The following is a 22,772-nucleotide window of genomic DNA, read 5'->3' as shown; positions in this document are numbered from 1 at the left end:
GTTAACACCAGTTTGTGAAACCACCGTACAGCCAGTACTTTTAAAATATAAAACAGGGCTTCTTATCATACAAACGTATCAATAATTCTTATCAACACATGATTGTCATGTCATTTTTGAGATAAACAATGAGTTTTATGGATTTTATTGTCACCTACTTTGTATGTAGACTGAATAGATCCCAATAATCTTTCTTACAGATGTTTCGACACTGCTGCATTTTGTGTAGGAAGGAAAATATATTCCGGCAACAAAACCGAATTTATATAGACAACAGAAAAAACAAACAAACAAACAAACAAAAACATTCCCCCAAAAACAAATTAAGAACAAATTACACAAGGAGGAGGACAAATCCAAGGCCTTCAGCATCGAGCCAGACCACACTAGCTGAATCCGTACTGATAATAAAAGAATACCCAGTTCTACTTTAGCAGACTGATTACCTGCAGGCTTTACTGAGATATTCAAGTAATAGATTCAGCCCACTGAAACATGTGAAATTATTTTTTTATTGGAAGTTAAAAAAAAAAAACTCAAACATGAAGTGAGAATCAAATCAAACCTTTTTGTCCAGTCATGTGTTTGTTTATTGTACATAGAACAAAAAAAAAGCACATTTAAATTCCAGGTCTACAAAAACAATTTCAGAACATGTATGTGTAAAAGATGTGTAGTTATACTTTTTATGTTTAGTTACGCTTATTATACTACAATTAAAGAATTCATAATAAACACATTCATGATGCACTCACTTCATAAATCATGAGCCAACTTTATAATATATTACTTACTATACTATAAGTAATATATACTATACTTTATAATATATCTATATCACTAAAGCACTTCTGGATGGATGCAAACTGCATTTCGTTGCCCTGTACCTGTGCATGTGCAATGACAATAAAGTTGAATTCTAATTCTATTCTATTCTATAAGTTAAAAATATCAGTAGTCGGGGCAGCTGTGTCTCTCTGTTGTCTAATAATCTGTCTGTATGTGAAGGAACCTGCAAGTTAGCACAGTCTATTTATGTACTCAGATTGCTAAACCACCTTATATTTTTTGTACTTAATGTTTGAGGGACACTTACACAATCTGTCTAATTTGTCAGTGAGTGAGAGGCAGGGCTTTTGGATCTTTTCAGTTTCAACTGAATGTCGCAACCATCACACTTTTGTTGTCATGTTCCCTAAAAACTTTTATAAAGTTGATCTGTTAGTCTGGCCGTTCTCTCTTGTATGTTTGCCATCAGTATTGTTAGAGGTATCCAGTGATTGGATGTGCTACACAGTATTATTTGCATAAACACAGATGATTGGCCAAATCATGATAACAGGCGGAGCTTATTGAAAGTCAGAGAGGAACCCTGAGTGATGAAGACTTCACAGAAAAGCAGATGCAGTTTTCTGATATTAGCACACTAAGACTATACTTTCAGGGATCATTTCTATAGTTTCTAACTTGAGGAATGTGTTTCTAAAGTGTATGGTCTCGCTAACCACGATGAAGAGTCGTGATATTCCTTTCTGAGCGTGAAGCGGATAGAGAATAATGATTCATTTCATACATTCTTTATCATTGATGACTGGTCTTTACTTCCTTGTGGAGTAATGAGGAAGGGAATATGATCAGAGTGGTTACTGAAACTGTTTAAGTTAAGCTTAATGATTGGTTTATACACTGTTATAGTAGTATTATGCAGTGTTAATACACTGTTCCTTAAAGATGGCAATCTGAGCCTTTCCTTAATGTCACTTCTCAGTGGCACTTCTGTGAAATCGCCTTGCACAGTTCAAAACCGGTGATACTTATTATACCAAATTATTAATGATCAACATGTTTTTCATATCTTCAGTAGATTTAAATGCCTGCTACTTTGTATGTGGGCTGAGTAGGCCCCAGTAAGCTTTGTAAAAGATCTTTCAACTACGGTGGCATTAAGTGTGAACGAATGTTGCTAATTATGCTGATGGAAAATGAAGATGAACAAGAGAAAATCAAATGTCTACATTTGTCATGTTTAACATATTTCGCGGTTCAGTTAGTGTCTTTTTGGGCAGTTTACCTCTTCAGCCTTGGAAACGCTGCAAGTATACATAGGTAGGCTAACCCCTATGAGGATATATGACTTATCATTCTTTCCAATCTAAAGGATCATGTGTCCTTGGAACAGATGCAGCCGTGGGCTATTTTTTGACCTCCACAGCTGCATCAGCAAACTGTCCTTTGCTTCTGCTGCTGGTGTTGATGACTTTCAACATTTCAAGGAATTTATGTTGTTATCTGTTTTGTTCTGCACTCTGCTAGTCAAACATTTAAGCAGAAACTAAGCCAGCAGTTGAAACTGGGGTAAAGCGCACCAAAACCTATATTACTTATGGTCATGTAACACGGGTGTTTCGAACTACACTTTGTAGCACTGTTTCAAAACATCTGCTTAACACGCTGCTAAAACATAAATATCAAGTCCCATCCCTTTCCATCCTACACACTAGAGGTAGTTCTCAGAGGCATGTCTCAGTGTTATGGAGCAAGAGGATTGACCAACATTAGTATTGTCTCTCCTCTGTGTCTAGTGTGTTGCTCTGGTTTCATCAAACAGCAGATTTACGCAGCTCCTCTAATGCGCACAGTCTTTGCTCCTCTGTCTCCTTTCATCCTCTGTATTTATGTTCTTTGCATAAACACAGATGATTGGACAAGACATGGCAACTGCACAAGGTTATTGAATAGCAGAGAAGAACCCCGACTGATGAAGACTTTACTGAAAACCACATGTAGTTTACACATGTGAACACACTAAGACTATACTTTCAGGGATCAGTTCTATAGTTTCTGACTTGAGAAATGTGTTTCACAAATGTACTGTCTCGCTAACCACGATGATGAGTCACGATGTTTCCTTCTGAGCATGAAGCTGGTGGAGAATAATGATTCATTTCATACACATTGATGATTGCTCTTTGCTGAGCACTGAGGAAGGGAACACGATCAGAGTGTTTAAAAAGTAGTAAAGTGTGGTTTAATTGTTTTCCTGGATGCTTGTGTTTAAACTTTCTTTTACAGAAACCATTACTTTAGCAAAAAGTCATCTTGGTTGTTGCACTGAAATCTTAAGAGGATTGAGGACTGTCGGAGTGTCAGGTTAGTAAATTGGAAAGAAAAGGTTATACATCCTTAAATGTTATCCATGTGCTTTTACACAGTCTTACTTCTTAATGACTCAGAGACATGAACCTTTTGAATCTTTTCAACCTGAAACAAATAGTCTTTTTCATGAAGTCATTGTCATGTAACCTTTATTTACCATCCCTCCTACCTGTTATTTTTTTTCTTTTATTTAGTGCTGTCATTCTCTCTTACATGTTTGTACAGTGTTTTTTACATAGACTGGAGGAGCATGAAGCTGATAGACAGTTTTATTTCATGTGTTGTCTGTTATTGACAATCAGAGTCAATTGAAAGTCAATTACGCAGCCATGCCAAGAGTAAAATTACATTAATTCTTTCGATTGAATATTTTGCTTTTGAGTGTCTAGGGTGCTACCCTCTGCCTCACCTCAAGGTGGTGACAAAGTTCACATTTTACATGGAGTAGCATTACGAAATTTCAAAGTGCAACTATGGCCATTGTGATTTGAACAAACAATTACCTGGACATTATGACAAGATGGACAGTCTCAAGTGAACATGTTCGATGATTATTTTGAAAAATGGTGATTAGGCTGACCTTAAAAAAAACAAAATGTGCACTGTGTCACCTTTAGATGGGGCAGAGCTTAGCAACCTAGACACCTACAGACTGGAAGTTTTTAAGATGTTTAACATGTAACAGAAAAGTGTATTTATGGATGAGTGAAGTTTCCAAAAGATTTTAAACCATCTTTAACTGAAATGTTTCATCTTTGCCAGCCTCCTTTCAAGATCATAAAACTATAGTTATTAAATCTACTGCCTCTTATTTCAATCAGAATCAGAATACTTTAATAATCTCTAAGGAAATTGTGTATTTACTTGGGGATATATATTCAGATTCTTTTAAACAGTTTTGGTAACCACTCAGAAAAGAATATATATTTTTTTATATTCCAGAGGACAAGGCTTTTTTGGAACTCCAATTATCCATCCATTCTCTTCCATTTATAAATAATAGCTGGGATAATATAAATATTATCCCAGCTGTCAGGTTACCAGTCTGTCATAGAGCTAACACAGAGAGACAGACAACCATTCTCACTCACATTCAAACCTATGGACAATTTAGAATGGCCAGTTAACCTTACCCCAATATCTGGATGTCTTTGGACTGTGGGAGGAAGCCAGAGTACCCAGGGAGAACATGCAACTCCACACAGAAAGCTTCTCCAGATGGTGGAGTCAACCTCAGGACCTTCTTGCTCTTAGACTAGTGCTAACTACCATGCTAGCCACTGTACAACCATGCTACAATTCTAATGTAATGTATTTCTGAAGCAGAGAATCCATATAAGTGGACTGTAGAAAAAATTGCGAGTTAAGTTATTAGTGAAAAGCATAAGTTATCATAGTGATGTAGCCAGGTAAAAAGAGAGCCACCTCCATTACATGAGAGGATGTTAGTGAACATCATTATTGTTTTGTTCACTCATTAGGTGGTTGTTTTGCAGCAGAGGTAAAACCATCTTGCAAATGGCTTGTTAGATTGTCTGGTATTGCTTGTGATTTGACAAATGCATTTCTTTAGTGTGCGGTGAAATGTAATGATGAACCGTGATGATTCTTTCAAGGCATTAAGTTAATAAGGAGAAAGTGTTTTTACTTTTTGCAATAAGTGACAGAAGTGAACTTTTTTTTTTAAAACTTTACAGTGTTTTTAAATGAGATTAAATGTAAATAAGTTACCATTATGCTCATTCATCATAGACACACGGTTTAAATTGCCCTCACAACCCTAAGTGAGAATATGCGTCCTCATAATGACCTGGTCTGTCCGTCCACAGTTTTCTTGTAAGGCTGTACTTCATGGAAATAAGTTTTCATTTGAGATCTGTGTTTCAAAATTGTATGGTATTGCAATCTGCAATGATGAGTTGTGGTTCTTTTCTGAGTGTGTAAAACACAGGGAATAATGATTTGCTTAATGTGTTCTTGGTGGTTGATTACTGATCAATGCTTCCTTGTGGCTCAGTGAAGATGTGAATTTGAAAAGAGGGGAAGTCCTGTTTAACATTAAAAGGCTTGTTTGTTGTTTTGGGGGTTTTCCCCCCTGGTGATTTCTAGTTTTAAATGGTCAAATAAAGGTCAGTGCCAAGCAGAAATTATCCAATAAACTATTAACTGAGACCAAGCTTGAGGTGACCTGGGTCCAGATAAATGGCAGAATTTGTATGGATGTGAGCAGAATCAACCTTTGGAATTTACTTACCTGGATGATTGAGCATGCATCACAAGAAGAGCTGTTGCTATGGTAAACATGTTACTAGAGAAACAATTTGCTTTTGAGAAAAAAAAAGCAAAAATAAAAAAAAATAAATGTGTATGGCAAGGGTGATGTTAATATAATGCTGTGGTAGCAGTCATCGTTAATTGTGAAGTCCTTTGAAAACCAATTCATGGAAGTATATATTGGAAAGGAAGAATGTTGAAAAAGACTTCCTGAAAAAACTAGTAAAGAAAATCTAATTTGGTTCAGTAAGTCTTTATTCTTATTTTTAACTTCTTTATTATGCCAAGCAATAATACATAATACGTAATTATTGCCTTTACTTCTGAACCATGAGTGACAAAGTCATTGCTGTGAATAAGGTGTGGATTAATGATAACAGAAAAGCCCCCGAACCTGCTTTTAAAATCTGCTTTGTTTTAGTGATTAGAGTTGAGCACCAAACCAACAAACATCTGTAGGTTTCTACCATCTGGCTCTGATGACAGAGTCCACATTTTGCATGCGATACAAGTGGTGACTACTGAATTCCATTTCCATATGAACTACCTTGCATGGGATGATTGTACCTGTGTTTTTAGTGCTATAACCTCAGCTTGGTGAAACATATTTAAAGCATTTCCTATAACCACTCAGATCATATTCCCTTTGTCAAAGCTCTGAAAAGAAGTAATGAACATTCATCAATGACAAAAAACACACCCAACAAAAAAAAGATAAAAAACAAGAATTATGCACCTGAAGTCAAGGTTTATTTGAATTCTGCTAGTTTAGAGAGACAATGGGGTTACAGGTTGTTTGTTTTTTTTTTGGAGTTGTGGTCCTAAACTTTTGATCAGCTGTAAACAGCCTGTTTCTGTTTAAGCCTTGTTTTTAATAAATTGCATTCTCAAAAAAAAGTTTGCTGGAAGAGCTGGTAGACTGACAACATTTAGTCCAAGTTTAAGAAATTCTTCTTCAACAGACTCGTCTCTGTCACTCACTAAAAAAAAGAAAATTTTTTAAAGTCCCTAAAATAACCATTTGTTGGTTTTTTAGTTAATACAACCACTAAATTTTACTTACACATGAAGAAACTTGATTGTACCTGTGCTTTTAGTGTTTTGACACAATCATTTCTTAGAACCACTCAGATCACATTCCCTTTGTCAAAGCTCCAAAAACAAGCAATGAACAGTCATCAAGAACAGAAAACACATGACAAAGTCACAGTTGCCTGTCACTTTCATGCTCAAAAGGGAACATCTCAACTAATCATCGTGGTTAGCAAGACCATACACTCTAGAAACACATTTCTCAAGTCAAAAACTATAGAAATGATCACTGAAAGTACAGTCTTAGCTAAGCAATGTCCAGAAAGAGCTAGTGATTCCCAGGACAGTCACTCTCACTAATGGTTTGCCTCAGCTTCCAAAGCTGGTCAAACATGAACATTAGCTCAGACAATGAGACGTAAATACAGTTTGAAATTTGGTAACCGCTGGTCTATGTAAAATGTGTCCTTTGTCAGCACCTCAAGGTGTGGCAGAGGTTGGCACCCTAGACACTCAAAAGTAAAATATCCAATCTAAAAAAGTGAATGTAATTTTACATTTTGCATGGTTCTGTAACCAAACATACAGCATTTTGCAGTTGCAGATACCATTCTCCAAACCTGAAGGCAATGCGTTACGTGAGGTGCTATCATCATTGTTCCACAGAGTGAGACTGTCAATGCAAAGTTCAATGCACTTACTGAAATTAAAAACCAAGATCTGCACATACACAAGTGCAAGGGAGCATAATGTGTGATCTAAAAATAGCAGCCAGAGGTGTACAATAAGAAGACCTTAATTCAATTCAATATTTTATTGTCCCACAACACAAAATTAGTATAGCACCAAGGGCAACAATAAGAATAAACAAAACAATTACAAAAAGCCACAAGACAGTTATTTGCCATTAAGGAGACGGGTTCAGTAAGGATAAAATAAACCTCAAGTTTTTTGGTCTTCCTCACAGGTACTCTAAAACAACAGCCAGAGGGCAACAAGTTAAACTCAGTGTGAAGTGAATGGTTAAAACAATTAACAATAGAATGAGCCTTCCTCAGCACATGCTTGTTATAAATGGTCAAAAGTCTGCCAATGTCTTGCCAATGCCCTGAGATTTTGCTGGCAGTTTTTACCAAAAGTCCCAACTGATTCTTGTTCTTCAGAGTCACTTTACCAAACGAAGCAGCGATACAGAAAGAAATAACAGATTCAGTAAAACTTCTGTAGAGCAAGGACAACATTTCAGAGGAGACAGTAAAGATTTAATATTCCTTAAATGTGAGATTGGCCAAATTTTGATCAGGTAATGCTCTTAGTTTCCACAAATCTGCTGTCAGAACATTTTAATCCCACCTGAGAGGTGGAAAAGTGGACTTTAGGTATATTCGCGCGGCGCAGACTTTTTGAAAGCCAGTATCATCATCAAAGACCCCTCGCACCTCCCCCCCCTTCCCTCTGGTATACGCTACAGGTCCATCAGGTCAAAGACAAACAGACTCAACCCACAGGCTGTCAAACATGCCCTACCTCCGCCCTGATTGGAGGATAACTGCACTGCCAACACTCATGGACATTACCTCTTTAAACAGTATTTATTATAGTAGCAACAGCATCCCCCCCCCCCCCCACACACACACACACACACACAATGTGCAATATCACTGATCACACTGCACCTCACACATATATGTATGTATCTGTATGGATGTATGGATGTAGCCATATGTACGCATGTGTATGTATAACTTTCATATATACATATCTTTCTTGTGTAAATGTAAATGCCTGTGTTATTGTGTAGATTTAAGAAAGATGCCAAACTGTGTTTCATTGTTCTTGTAACAGAATAAAGAGGTATTCTATTCTGTTCTAAGTTCCCTTGCACTTGTGTATCTGCAAATCTTTTTTTTTCAGTAAGTGCATTGAACTTTGGACTGACAGTCTCATCCTGTGAAGCAATGATGATAGCACCTCAAGTGCGTTCAGATTGGAGACTGCTATCTGTAACTGCAAAATGCTGTATGTATGGTTACAGAACCATGCAGAAAGTAAAATTACACTCATTTTTTAGACTGGATATTTTACTTTTGAGTGTCTAGGGTGCCAACCTCCGCCACACCTCGAGGTGGTGACAAAGGACACATTTTACATAGAACAGCGGTTACCAAATCTAAAACTGCATTTACAGTTTTTTCTGATTGCTTAAGCACATTTTTTGTAACTATTGGCTATTTTTGCAAAACTCTACACACAAATAAGAAAACCTGTCAATCAATTATCAAAACATTGTAGTTCTCTTGCAAAAGCGAACACAGCTAGATTAACTCTTCACACCTTCGTAAAAATGGTGTTTTCGTATCAAACAGTACACAAAAGCCATCATCTACTAAGCACACAATGCGCCAACTGCACACTGATGGTATGAATACAAAACACATCTGGCTTTTGCTTTCTCTGTGCACAAGCTAGGCCATGTCAGTTTGAGCTCATACTTTTGTCATAGGTCTGTAAACATGGAGGGATCCAAACTTCAAGTACTGGTGTTTATTTACACACATCAAAACAAACACAAGTGTTTATTTCCAAGTATAGGATTATTTGCAATCGCCATATTGACTATATGGGTTTCTTGGTCTGCAGTGAACAGGCTTCCTCTGCCCCCAGCATCTGGTCATCTAGCAATTCTGTAAAGTAACAATTTCAGTATTTTTACATCTATGGTATTGCTGTGTTTCTCATTAGCATATGGCAGTGCTACAAATCTTAGTGCAAAGTGACTGTACTAACCGATTCTCATTTCAAAATGTCCTTATGATGCTTGCTACAGTGTAGCGGCTCGAGTTAGGCTGAACCCGTCGGCCAGCTTCCCTCAGGGTCATTCCACGGTTGATTACATGGTCCACTATTGTAGCTCTGATGTCATCAGCAATTCTATTTCTTACTCTTCTTACCCTTCCTCTGCCCCCTCCTCGTCCTCCTCTTGTTCCTCCTTGTCCTTGTCGTCCTCTTCATCCTACTTCTTCACCTCCACGTCCTCTTCCTCGGCCTCCTCTACTTCTCACTCTTCCTGCTCCCTCCATTGTACTCCACACACAGAGCTTACCTGTATTATTGTGCTTGGGCTGATTGCAAAGTGAACTAATTATCTAAAAAAGTTTTTACATGTGACAGTGTGCCAGACAGTTGGCAAAATAGTGTAAATAATGGCCATAAATGTGTATAGTTTTGCTAGGAGTGTGTTGATCATTTGGAAATTGAGTGTAAAGCAGTGAGTTGTGTTTACAGTTCTGCAAAAGGAGTGCTGTGCAGTGGATTGTAGCTACAGGTTTGCAAAGTGTGTGTTACAAAATGGCAAACTGAGTGCAAAGCAGTGTTTGTGCTTTTAGTTTTGCAAACTCAGTGAGTGGTTTTGCTATAAGTATTAATAGTTTTAGAAATTGTGCTATAAGAATCACAGTTAGGGTTTAAGCATTCAGAAAAAACTGTAAGTCTGAGCTAATGTTCATGTTTAACCAGTTTTGACAGCTGAGGCAAACCATTAGTGAGAGTGACTGTCCTGGGAATCACTAGCTGTTTTTGACCATTGCTTAACTAAGACTGTACTTTTAGGGATCATTTCTATAGTTTCTGACTTGAGAAATGTGTTTCTAGAGTGTATGGTTTCGCTAACCACGATGATGAGTTGTGATTTTCTCTTTTGGGCATGAAGCTGATGGAATAGTGCTGTGCTGCACATGTTCTGTCATTGATGATTGCCTTTTGCTCTGCTGTAGAGCAGTGAAGAAGGGAATATGATCTGAGTGGCTCTAGAAGAATTAAAAGAACCAGTAAGTTTATTTATTTTTTGGTCTAGTGATTACTTCCACGTATGTAGTTATGGGCTTCGGTCATGGTTTAAAACATTGTGACATTTAATGGTCATGTGAACAACTGCATCTGAAATGTGCACTATTTACGATTTCTGGTCATTTCCAAATTTTAACTTTCTGGAAAACAATCCCAGTAATGCCAGCGACAGATTTTGGATTGAGTAAATGGTATTATATTTAACTGCTTTTACCAAGCATCGATGCTCTCAATACTGGATTTAAATGTTACGTAATCAACTCTAACGTCAGATTTATCTGCGCCAATGTTACTGTAGTTACGTACAACAGTAATAGTTCATTAACTTCTCATTAACTCAAGACTTTGGCCATGTTTGACAGCTGAGGCAAACCATTAGTGAGAGTGACTGTCCTGGGAATCACTAGCTCTTTATGGACGTTGCTTAACTAAGACTATACTTTCAGGGATCATTTCTATAGTTTTTGACTTGAGAAATGTGTTTCTAGAGTGTATGGTCTCGCTAACCACGATGATGAGTTGTGATGTTCCCCTTTGAACGTGAAAGTGACAGACAACCATGACTTTGTCATGTGTTTTCTGTTCTTGATGACTGTTCATTGCTTAATTTTGGAGCTTTGAAAAAGGGAATATGATCTGAGTGGTTCTAGGAAATGCTTCAAATATATTTCACCAAGCTGGTGTCATAGCACTAAAAGCACAGGTGCATTCATCCTATGCAAGTCCCTTCATGTGTAAGTAGAATTTAGTAGTTGTATTAATAACTAAAAATGAGAAAAAAAGGCCTTTTTAAGGGACTTTACACAAATTTTCTTTTTTTTAAGTGAGTGACAGAGACGAGTCTGTTGAAGAAGAATTTCTTAAAGACTAAATGTTGTCAGTCTACCAACTCTTCAAGCAGGTAGAGACATCTAGTGGCCACTTGTATTATTGGTCTCAGATAATAGTTTGTTGAAATAAAAACCAAGATTTCTAGATACACAAGTGCAAGGGAGCATAATTATGGGAGTCTAATGAATTAGACAAACTATTCACTTTAGCTAAAGTTATTAAGTTAGCTAAAGAGTTGGGATGCTGTGTAAGACATAAATAAAGCTAAAATACAAAGGTTTGGACACTGTTTTGCATGTTTTCCTACTGTAGGGGTCTCTGCAAGCATACAGGGCTCTGAGAGGGTACAAGATGACAACTTTGGAATTCTACTAGAAACAGTCGATCATATTTGTTTGTCAAAGCTGAATCCAGGGCAAACTACGGTAAATTAGCATTTTGAGCTAACAGCTACAATAAGCATAAAAGTTACTGTACGGCTATCATTTGTTAACAATGTGGTTGTTCTTATACATGTAATACATTTATTACCAACCTGAGAGTTTATCCGCTTGTGATTCAACATAACAAATGACTTCTGAAGTTTTAATTCAACTCAAGACGCTGTAGATTCCCGTCAGCAACACTTTCGGTCCGCTAGTAAAACGTAGTTCTATTAATCTGCGCTGTAAGTCCCAAAAAACTGAATTTTGGAACTGAAATTGAATTGTAGAACTGAAACTGAATGGTGAGAAGTGAATCTGAAATTATTCGAGAGCTACATTTTTAAAAGATAAAATACGGTTTCAAAGCAAATGAATTCATTTTCAAAATATAAAATTCAATTTCAATGAAGTGATGATCATTTTCGAACCAATAAATTGAATTTCAAATTAGGCTAATTCATATTCAGTTTTTAAAAGCATTTATTCAAGTTACAATTCAGATTCAATGCGAGCAATTCAAATTCAAATTTAACTTATTCAAACAGTTTCTGATGGCACAGTTTTCTGCCCATACATAATGTGTGATCTATAAATAGCAGCCAGAGGTGTGCAAGAAGAAGACCTTAAATGTGAGATTGGCCAAATTTTGATCAAGTAATGCTCTTTGTTTTAATCCCACCTGATAGGCAGACAAATGGACTTGCATGTTAATCTAGTCATCTAGTGCCCACTTGTATTATTGGTCTAGGGTTAACAATTTATTAGATCATTTCAGCTTAGCACTGACCTTTATTTGACCGTTTAAAACCAGAAATCACCAGATGGAAAAAAACAGCAACACAAGTTTTTTAATCTTAAACAGGACTTCCACTCTTATCTTATTCACTGTCTCACTGAACCACAGGGAAGTAATAATGAGCAATTAAACAGATAAATATTACACAAATTTTTCAGTGCCTGTTTAACACTTCTACAACCACTCTGATCATATTCTCTCTCTTACTGCTCCACAGTAGAGCAATAAGCAATCATCAATGACAAAAATACATGTGCAGCACAGCACTACTCCATCAGCTTCATGCTCAAAAGGGAACATCACAACTCATCATCGTGGTTAGTGAGACCATACACTCCAGAAACACATTTCTCAAGTAAAAACCTATATAAATGATCCCTGAAAGTACAGTCTTAGGTTACAGGAGGGTTAAAACTGCATCTCATTCATGGTAGCATCATTCTTACTCACGGTTACTTCAGTGGCTCATCCAAAGGTACCAGTGCTTTTCTTCCTTATTTTAAGAAATAGTTAAGAAATATGCCCCTAAAACACATTTACTTATTTATTTGATAGATTTGAGATATTTTTTTTAAAGTTTATGGTGTGGCAATCAAATTGAGTCATCCTCACGAGTCGTAGTCCTGTCTGACTGAGAATTTTTTTCTGTTCTCTTTGCTTAAAATCTAGCTGTTCTCTATCATATTGAGAGTATCTCTCTCCACCCCGTTACTTATTCCATATATACAGGGTTGAGAGATAGTCTCTCGCTCAGAGAACCAAGGTTACAGTGTAACCATACGTTACCCCCAACATTTGGTGACTTTTATCTAAAAATTAATTTTCCAGAATGATGTTTGCTTAATAATTTTTTAGAACTCTCACGATTGCATGACACACTATACTAAAACTCATGTAAGTTAAGACTACACTTTCCTGTGTAATCCGTTCCTGATTTGAGAAATGTGTTTCTAAAGTGTATGGTCTTGCTAACCACGACAATGACTTGTAATACTTCCTTCTAAGCATGAAATAGATACAACATCTAACATTTTATCTAAAAATTAATTTCTCAGAATGAAGTTTGCTTGACCATTTTTTAAAACACTCATGATTGAATGACACACTATACAAAAAACCATAACAGACAGACAAACAGTAACATTAGACAATGAGATGATTTCTAAAAGATCAACACCCTGAGTGAGAATAATTGTACTGAGAGTGACTTGTTGCTTCCATCCTCAGTTTTGTTAAGACTATACTTTCAGGGATCATTTCTTTAGTTTCTGACTTGAGGAATGTGTTTCTAGCGTGTATGGTCTCACTAACCACAATGATGAGTTGTTTTGAGCATGAAGCTGATGGAGTAGTGCTGTACTGTGCACGTTCTGTCATTGATGATTGCGTATTGCTCTACTGTAGAGCACTGAGGAAGGGAATATGTTCAGAGTGGCTCCAGAAGAATTACAAAATTAAAAAAAGAGGGGTATTTTGGGGGGGTCTGGTGATTACTTCTACACATGTAGTTATGTGCTTTGGTCACAATTTAAGATGGTGTGACATTTAATGGTCATGTGAACAACTGCATCTGAAATGTGCACTATTTATGATTTTTGGTCATTTTCAAATTTTAACTTTCTGGAAAACGATCACAGTAATGCCAGCTACAGATTTTGGATTGAGTAAATGGTATTATATTAAAATACTTTTACCGAGCATCGATGCTCTCAAAACTGGATTTAAATGTTACGTAATCAACTTTAAAAGCAGCTTTATCTGAGCTAATGTTACTGTAGTTACGTACAACAGTGATAGTTCATTAACTTCTCATTAACTCAAGACTTTGGCCATGTTTGACAGCTGAAGCAAATTATGAGTGAGAGTAGTCCTGGGAATCACTAGCTCTTTCTGCCTGCCGTTTTTCTAAGGCTATACTTTCAAGGATCATTCCTATGGTGTTTGATTTGATGTGTTTGTAGAGTGTATGGTCTTACAAACCATAATGGTTTGCTGTGATATTTCCATTGAAGTATGAAGCTGACAAACAGTCATGATTCTGCCATGTGTTTTTTGTCATTCATGATTGTTCTGTGCTTCTTTACAGAATTGAAGTGAGTATGATCTGAGTCGTTTTAAGAAAGCTGAAGAGGAAAACATTGTGTAACTGTTTTTCCAGACACTTGCCCTTAGGGATGGGTATTGATAAGATTTTCACAATTTTGATTCCATTTTCGATTCTGTTTAACGATTCGATTCTTTATTGATTCTCTTATCGATTCTTTTTAAAAAAGGAGAACACTAAGGTCGATTAGCTTAGAACTTTGTTTTATAATAATAATAATAATAATGGATTGGATTTATATAGCGCTTGTCAAGGCACCCAAAGCGCTTTACAATGCCACTATTCATTTATATCTTCTCTTTGAACAAGATAGAAATTTAGGAGTAACATGGCCTTACAAACCCAACAGTGAGATCTTAAGAGATCCACAGCCTACGGCTCTTCAATGGGGTGTCACAGGGTCCCCAGGAAAAAAAATTGTAAATGTAAAATAATAAAATAAATATTCTTCTGTAGCAATAACAAAGTATAACATCAATTATTCTGTAGCAATTACACAAGAATATCCAGTAATGTCCCTGCCTACAATTAAACACATTCACTTACCAAAAATCGGGGGCATCTGCTGTGGCAAATGGGTGCAAGCCTTTTACCACAAACTTAGTCACTGCTCGGTGACATTCGTCTATCCTGGCCTGAAAGGAGGCGCTACCGGTAGACTGCAGCGAAAACTGCCAGCATCTGAGCCAGCCAGACTCTGTCTGTCTCTCTCATCATGGTCACCTAAATGCACAGTAATGGCAGGTTTTGTAATAAGGCAGATCGCGCTAACATAGTATGCACTGTTAGTTGATTATTTACCTGCCGCATTAACGGGAGAGGATGTGCAAACGTTACCACTGCTGCTGGGTTGAGATTCACGAGTCCGGAGCGGAATTAAAAACACAACATTCATTTAAGGTCATTGCGTGTTTTGTAAGTAAATGCTTTTGCTTATTCGTAGTGTTTCCTCCCTTAAATGAAATATCTACTTTGCAAGTATTGCAAGTTGCCCTGTTGTCATCCGTTCTCGTAAAATATAAACCAAACTTTTGAGCGTTTGAGCCGCTTAGGCGCTATGTTTCCTGCCAGGTAAATGACGCTCCGCAACGTGGTGACGTCATTCATGGCAATTGGAATCGATAAGGGAATCGTTTGCAAAAATGACAAACAGTTCCAAGGAATTGAAACAGTGGGAACCGGTTCTCAACAAGAACCGGGTTTCGATACCCATCCCTACTTGCCCTTTACTAATACCTGAAAAGTCATGTGTGACTTCTGAGTTATTTAAATCTCTAGATAAGACAGGCATTGAATCTATATTTTTGCAGAAACTTTTAGCCTTCAAAGTCTAAAATGCTTTACATGTTCTACTGGGCTTTTGTTGAAAGTGTGTTGAATTTCTGTACCGTTTGTTTGGAAATGCCTCTGAGGGACAGAAAAAGGCAATTACAAAGACAGTAATGATTGCAAGTAAGTTGCTGGAATGGCATTACCAAGCCTAGAAAGCATTTACAGGGACTGTGTATGAAGTAAAGCAAAATAATATTGTGAGTGAACCCTCCACTTGTCTCCTTTAAACTGACGCCATCTCCATGGCTTTATCATCCCCTTTTGTTGACAAAACAAAAACAGGTCCAAATTATCTTTTACTCCTATCATATTTTTGAACATGAGCAACATAAATGTTTCCAAATTGGTGTTGCCAAAAAATATTTTTATCAGTAGATTGATCTTACTTTTGTAAAAGTTATAGTTCGATGTAGTTTTGATGAAGGGAATATGGTCTGAGTGGTCATAGAAAGGATTTAAAAGTAAAAATGGTTTTAAGTGCTTAAAGCTCCGGTTTTTATCACAAGGGCTAAAAACACAGATGGTTGTCACTTCTGGGCAAAAAGCAAGTGTTTTAAATTATTTCACTTTGGCTTGTTATGGAGCATAAAGGAAGGAAATATGTTTTAAAGAAGGTTGGCTTTGGTTTTACAATTTCATACTTTAAATGCACCTTAGTTTAAATGCAAACTTTTGAGCAAATGTTTGAGATAAAAATGTTTCAAAAGTATGTGATAAGAAGTGTTACATGTTCACCATGAATCGTGATCTCGGGGTGGGGGATCCCCTCCCCTTCTGCTCCCCACTGGTTGTCATACACTTCAATTATGAAGTTCGCCAGCACTTTTATATAATAGGAGTTAACTATTAAACTAACTGTTGGTTTTGTTTCTTTGTTATTAGATGATTCATTTGTCAACCTAGTGTCCTCAAGCAGTATTTACGTCACCTTGGTTTCTTGGGTGTTTATTTTTTTCTGGTGTTCCAGAAAAAGTAAGGGGGAAAAGGCACTGCAGCATGCCTTGGCCTTCTGCCCTGTATTTGATTCCCATTTATTAAGAAAACAATGTGCCATGTTTGCTTGAATGGTTGGTAATTGTGTTGCATTATAATATGTATTAAATTATCTTTAAGAAAATGAAAGTTGATGGGCATAGTCAAGAATTAAGTTAAAGTTATGTTGACTTAGTTATGCTAGGACTGATAAGTACAATAATCTTTATTGTCACTATATATATACAGTGGAACTGGATGCAGTATTGTCAGTGCAAAGAATAAAATCTAAACTGTACACCTGACTATGATCAGTTGTGAGATAAATTATTGGGACATTTTTCAACCACCTTTGAAAACCTCTTTGAGTTTTGGAGTTTTTTGGAGTGTTTTGGTTTTTTAATATACTTTATGTCAACTTTAAAAATCATCATCATCATCATTTAGCAAATCACTAGGATCAAAACCCTCCTGGTACTCCTGTTGACTCTCTTCATCTCCCTGATAAGCTTACTATTTATTTGTTAACCTCTTCCTTTGAATACTTTCCTGCATTTCCATATTCACCGCAAAGCCTCCTTGTCTTCATTTCTCTATCCAGAGAAAATACCAAAAACCATTTTGGCAATTTCCTTCACCACTTCAGCTCTACCACTTCCAGATATCTGGGAACTCTTCCCTACCACCCAGAGCCTGTGACAATTTTTCCCTGTGCAACGTTATTTCTTCTTAAGCTTCCACTATTAAATCCTTGTGTCTGCATTCACTTACTACTTCTTCTTGATTTCTTAAGTCATCCTACAGACTACCATCAAATTCTGCCTATCTACATTGTCACATTGCAGTTGCCTATTTCTTTCAGATTGGACCTGTTTTCCTTTTTAGCTACAGGTTTCTTGTTAGACTCAGAAATAACGGACAAAAAAAGGGAGAAGACCAATGGTGAAATTGCTACTTTCTTCACACTTTAGAAGAATGTGCATCCTAGAAGGTGGATTTTAAAATCAAAAATTTGGAACAATATCTGAATATGTGGGACAAGTGATAAAAATGTAGTGGAGTCCTACATAAAGAGGGACCCGTGCTCACCCTAAAACTTTTTAACACTCACAAAATTATAATTTATGTTACTAAACAAAATCGCATTTTTACCGTGGCTTTGCTGCTTTATTCTTAAATCTCATATAGTTTATTATAAGGTCCAATCCAAAAAAAAAATGTTATTCTTATATTTTATTGTGAAAAAAAGGTTGAAAACAGGAAGTTGCGCTCTACGTAGGCGTTTGCGTGACGTAACACGTAAATAAGTTGATCAAGCTGTTATTAGCTAGGTTGTTTTCTTCCTTTAGCCTTAATCTCTCGCATGATATTAATGACTGGGTGACATTTACACACAGCTCTTGGGAGATAAACCGGAACTGACACTTTAACCAACAAATGAGGATATGCCATCCGACTTTGTAACATATACAGAAAGTACACCTTGTGAGGACGAGAAACCGAGAGTCAAACAGCTAACAGCGGTCAGCGCCGCAAATCTCCTCACCGTGTATCGCTCATGCTGACTTTCTCTTCCATTTCTTCTTCGTTTTTAGTCGGCCTTTAGATTCGCCAAGTCCGGTCAGTGGTTTCTCCAGAAGAGAATGAACTGGTTTTTCCCAACCTCCAAAGGCTCTGGATCTCTCCCTCCTCTGAACAGCTTACAGCAACAGAGACAGCGGCAGATCGAGTCCCTAAAAGCTGCCCACCCGAGGTAATAACGATCCGTCACCCCAAACCCGACCCGTGAGATTGTTTTATGGTCACCACGATGTTTCCTGAACATTTTAATGGTGTTAAATAGAAAACACCCTCACTCAGTTTACCAACACACCTGCTGTTTACTTCTCAGAGCTAGCTACTTCTCATAGTTAAGTTAAAAGTACCTCATGCTAGCAACCAACTTTTCGTTTATTATCGACCACATTTATCCCATCTGTTCTCTAAATATTCAAATTATGTAATACTATTTTAGTTAAACCCACTTTTGTGAAGCCCCTTAGTCTGGTTTGTAAGCTAATCTTGCTAGCCTTTTCTCATGGCTAATTAGCGCGTGCTATGTTAGCATTAAATGACAGGGTCTATTTTTAGGGCTCGTGGCTGGACATGTCCTGTGGTCATGTGTTTGTCATGCATGTAGTTTTAAGATGAGCTTGTTACTGAGAAGTGGAGATTAAAGTATTAGCCTTTGTTTATCAACGAATGTTTCCAGCCTAAGCCACTGTTGTGGTTCATTTCTTGAGGAGTCACAGTCTTCTCCCTCCTAATGCGAATTATGCCAAGTGTGTGACAAAGAAAGGGGATTACACAGTTTCTGAGAAGGAACCAAGCATATCAAATGCAGATCATGTGCTTTTAGATACCATGGAGCTCTGTTGAATGCTTCTCATATGATGACACTGATGTTACTAGGTGTAAGGTTAAGGTTTTCTACACGCTGCTTTGACATGGTAATTGATTTTTTTGGGGTGCTGACTGTTTAAACCCCTTATATTGACTTCCGGACCAACTTCAACATGAACCTTCTTTGCCCTATTTTTTCAAGTTGTGATTTTATAAACAGTGTAGCATTACAAATTTTCCATCATTTCACTGGTGCAGTTTATCTGGTGAAAATGCAGTTATTCAGATAAATAGTGGTATCAGCAGCATTAGAGGCAGTGAAAGGGAAAGTTCATTATTATCAGACACTGACAGACACTTGTGTTTGATTTTAAAGCCTAACATGTCAAGTGTATTAATTGCTCTTTTTTGTGAAACAACTCTTTTTTCCTACCTTTTCCCCAGCAATCAACTACTAAGTACCATAAATAGATTGCATTTACTTATTCATGAAAACTATGGTCACCTTCTGTGCCATTTAATCCCTCACCGACAGAATTTGTTGGGTGAGGATAAATACTGAATCTATAATTTGCTCTTCAAACTAGCAGAATTTCATAAATCTTGACCTTAGGTGTATAATTCTTCTTTTGCATCTTCTTTTGATTGCATGTTGATAAATCTTCAAATTTTTGGCCCTGTTCCTGTTTTACAGCCTTGCAGAAATCCAGAAGGATGTGGAATACAGAATACCATTCACAGTCAACAATTCAACCATTAGTGTTAATATGTGAGTACATTTATACACCTACCAGGTGGGATCAAAAAGTTCTAATTGTATGTCTGTGAAAACAAAGAGCCTTACCTAAGCTCACATTGGAGGTCATTTTCTCATATACATCTGGCTGCTTTTTTTTTTAGATCTCTCACTACTATCATTATATTCTCTTGCATTTCTGCTTGGTTTTTATTTTCAGTAAGTGCATTGAACTTTGCACTGGGAGTCTCACACCATTGGGTAATGATAATAGCATCTCATCTACTGCATTGCCTTCAGGCTTGGAGACTGTGGACTGCAAACTTCTGTATTGTAGCCAGAGCCTGTTATAACCAGCCATGCTTTTTCAGATGAAATTTGGGTCAGTTTAAAAGAGTGGTCAGAATGGGAATAATAGCAGCCATGCTGGAGGCTGCTTAAACATACCCAGCATTATGACGGTCAACATGGGTTAGGCCAAAAAGGATTTTGGTTTTTATGGGCCTCTATTCTGAAACTTTTTGTCACACTGCATACAGTAATTTCAGATTATCAACAGACAATGGTTTGTGTGCCTCAAAGTCAGTCTGTACTTACACCACTGATTGAAATCTGACTGTAAATTAATACAAAAGAAGGCTAACATTACACAAGAAACAAGATAGAAATATTCAGATTTCCACAAAGAAGATGAGACAAGAAAAACTAGTAAAGCCGGTTGAGAACCCAAATATGTACCATAGGCTCTAGTAACTCACATTAGGTAGTCAAATGCTTGTGAGAGCTCTTAGGAAAAACCTTTGTCACACATTCACTCTCATTTCTGCTTCTATTTTTGTCACCTGTAAAGAAAATATGGGGTTATATAATATATATAATATACGCTTTATAGGTGTGGAGGACTGTCCATTAATGGGTCTGGGTATTTCAGAACTGTATTTGCCATAAACATTTTTGACAGATGCCACTTTGGCATGTAACAGCAGGTAAACACAGGTGTTACTAATCCCAAGAACAAAATTTATGACACAATAAATACCTACATTTTCAGTAATCCTGCTCTTATAAAGTCTGTTTCTTTGTTTATCAGTTAGGTTCTCATTTGCTTCCTGCATAATTGACTTGTGTCCTATTGATAATCCAGTAATGTTTATTGATTATCCAGCAATACTATATCATAACTAGATTATATTATCTGGGCTGTAAATTGTTGATAGTTAACATTAAAGGGTTTAACTAAGTTAAACACTTCTCTTTTGTTACCCTTCATTTCAGTTTGCTGCCTCCTCAGTTCCCCCAGGAGAAACCAGTGGTTAGTGTCTTTCCCCCTGTTGGTCATCATTTAGTGGACAGCAATAATGGCACTATGATCAAGAGCCCCCTCATCACTAATGTAAGTAGCTTTTGAGAATTAAAGAGTTTTTCTTTTTCAGATCTTAAACAAGAATTATAAATTATGGCATCCTGAATCAATGCTTAAAATGACACAGATAACACTTTTTTTGTTTAAAGTGTCATTGCACAAATGTGTGTGTGGTTTTCTTTTTTGTTTCTTTGTTTTTCAATGATCTGTGTGGGGGGGGGGGGGGGGGGGGGAGAGAGAGAGAAACAAAGGGAAGTAAAACGCTGCAAAGTAACAGCATTGCTGTGAAAGCAGCAGGACAAGTTGAAAGATCATTACTCACGGTAGCGTCCAAGATAACTACATTTCTCATCTGACTAAAAGTGAAAGTGAAATAAGTAACTTAAAGTCAAGGGGTTTCCAAGCCTGAGCAGTAGGTCTTCTCACCACCGATCAAATGCTCTGTGTCTTCAACCAAGAAGAATAGTCTTATTCTATTATACAGTTTACTTGGAAACACGTATACATAATCCAGTGTTCTAAAGCTATAATACATCATCTGCACACACAAATAAATAAATAGCATACTTTAGAAAGCATCTTGAATGTAACCAAATTTTAAAAAATAATTTAATACATAATTAAATTGATTATGTTACACACTTCAATGCATAATTGTAAACTATGACAGATCCAGATAGAGTGGGGAGAGCTGTCGTCGATGCACAGCTTTCTATCTGGTATCCTTGCTTCATTTGTGCACATAAACCAGGTGTTCATCAGCTGCAAAAACATGTACTTGTTTGCTTTTTTCTGTTTCTTTCATTGGTTCATTGTGAAGTAAATCCACTTATTTTAGGTTCTTCTGTTAATTCATGCTTTAATTTTATCCATGTTACTGTATTTAGTTGTTGTTATATATGTTCTAGTTTGGGATGCACTCAGACCTGGGAAAGGTCATCCAAAGTCTGCTTGACGAGTTCTGGAAAAGTCCTCCCGCCTTGATGTCTAGCGGTCCTTCTGGCTTTCCTTAGTAAGTCTCCTCCTTCTGTCATTGAGAATATAAGACACTTATTTCTCAGTACTTTCTTGTGGCATTCTAAGAAAGTACGTATATTTTTCAAGTGTGGTCTTATTTTAAATATTATTTTAGTCAGAGTTTAATTTGAACAATGTATAAAGTGGTTCTAAAAAGCAGTTTGATATATTTTTTCCACATTAAAAATCCTTTAAACATTGATGTTATGCCTTTTATTCTTTCCTTTTTTCACTGGAGCAGTATGTACAAATCATCAGGTATAGCACCTTACCCCAATCCGGCTTTTCACTTTGGTTCTCGCCACATGGGACCCAGTCAGACACCACCTTCTGGTCCAGCCCCTGCGCCAATGCCTCACCCAGGGGTCGATAGTGCCCTTGGGCCCCCTCGAGCTCCAGCGCCATATGGAATAATTTCTGACCTGCCACTGCCTGTACCTATTGGAGATTCAGAGGTATGCAATTGATGCAAAGTGTATAAAAATGGAATGGTAACAGTCAAGCAT

The 22,772-nt window shown here is 37.0% G+C and overlaps 1 protein-coding gene, 6 non-coding genes and 2 pseudogenes across 7 annotated transcripts in view; 7 read left to right on the top strand and 2 right to left on the bottom strand.

Moving 5' to 3' along the window:
• Positions 1–22,772, top strand: part of vps37a (VPS37A subunit of ESCRT-I) — a 30,925-nt gene that overhangs the window by 2,262 nt on the left and 5,891 nt on the right. The window contains exons 2-6 of the mRNA XM_085162565.1: positions 18,364–18,521; positions 19,845–19,919; positions 21,162–21,279; positions 22,158–22,261; positions 22,508–22,721. Coding sequence (XP_085018691.1) covers positions 18,364–18,521; positions 19,845–19,919; positions 21,162–21,279; positions 22,158–22,261; positions 22,508–22,721 — 669 coding nt within the window. The remainder of the gene's footprint in view (positions 1–18,363; positions 18,522–19,844; positions 19,920–21,161; positions 21,280–22,157; positions 22,262–22,507; positions 22,722–22,772) is intronic.
• LOC146516571 (small nucleolar RNA U3) lies at positions 1,429–1,644 on the top strand. Its single transcript, XR_014874799.1, has one exon. It is a non-coding gene; the product is annotated as a small nucleolar RNA U3 (small nucleolar RNA).
• On the top strand, positions 2,808–3,007 carry LOC146516570 (small nucleolar RNA U3; annotated as a pseudogene).
• On the bottom strand, positions 6,553–6,767 carry LOC146516569 (small nucleolar RNA U3). Its single transcript, XR_014874788.1, has one exon. It is a non-coding gene; the product is annotated as a small nucleolar RNA U3 (small nucleolar RNA).
• On the top strand, positions 10,056–10,267 carry LOC146516568 (small nucleolar RNA U3). The gene has a single exon (XR_014874787.1). It is a non-coding gene; the product is annotated as a small nucleolar RNA U3 (small nucleolar RNA).
• On the top strand, positions 10,739–10,953 carry LOC146516567 (small nucleolar RNA U3). Its single transcript, XR_014874786.1, has one exon. It is a non-coding gene; the product is annotated as a small nucleolar RNA U3 (small nucleolar RNA).
• LOC146516566 (small nucleolar RNA U3) lies at positions 12,540–12,754 on the bottom strand. Its single transcript, XR_014874789.1, has one exon. It is a non-coding gene; the product is annotated as a small nucleolar RNA U3 (small nucleolar RNA).
• LOC146516565 (small nucleolar RNA U3) lies at positions 13,595–13,796 on the top strand (annotated as a pseudogene).
• LOC146516564 (small nucleolar RNA U3) lies at positions 14,268–14,473 on the top strand. Its single transcript, XR_014874790.1, has one exon. It is a non-coding gene; the product is annotated as a small nucleolar RNA U3 (small nucleolar RNA).

Source organism: Neolamprologus multifasciatus, chromosome 6 (genome assembly GCF_963576455.1).
Source record: "Neolamprologus multifasciatus chromosome 6, fNeoMul1.2, whole genome shotgun sequence".
In the NCBI taxonomy this organism is placed as follows: Eukaryota; Metazoa; Chordata; class Actinopteri; order Cichliformes; family Cichlidae; genus Neolamprologus; species Neolamprologus multifasciatus.
This window is presented reverse-complemented; position numbering and strand designations above follow the sequence as displayed.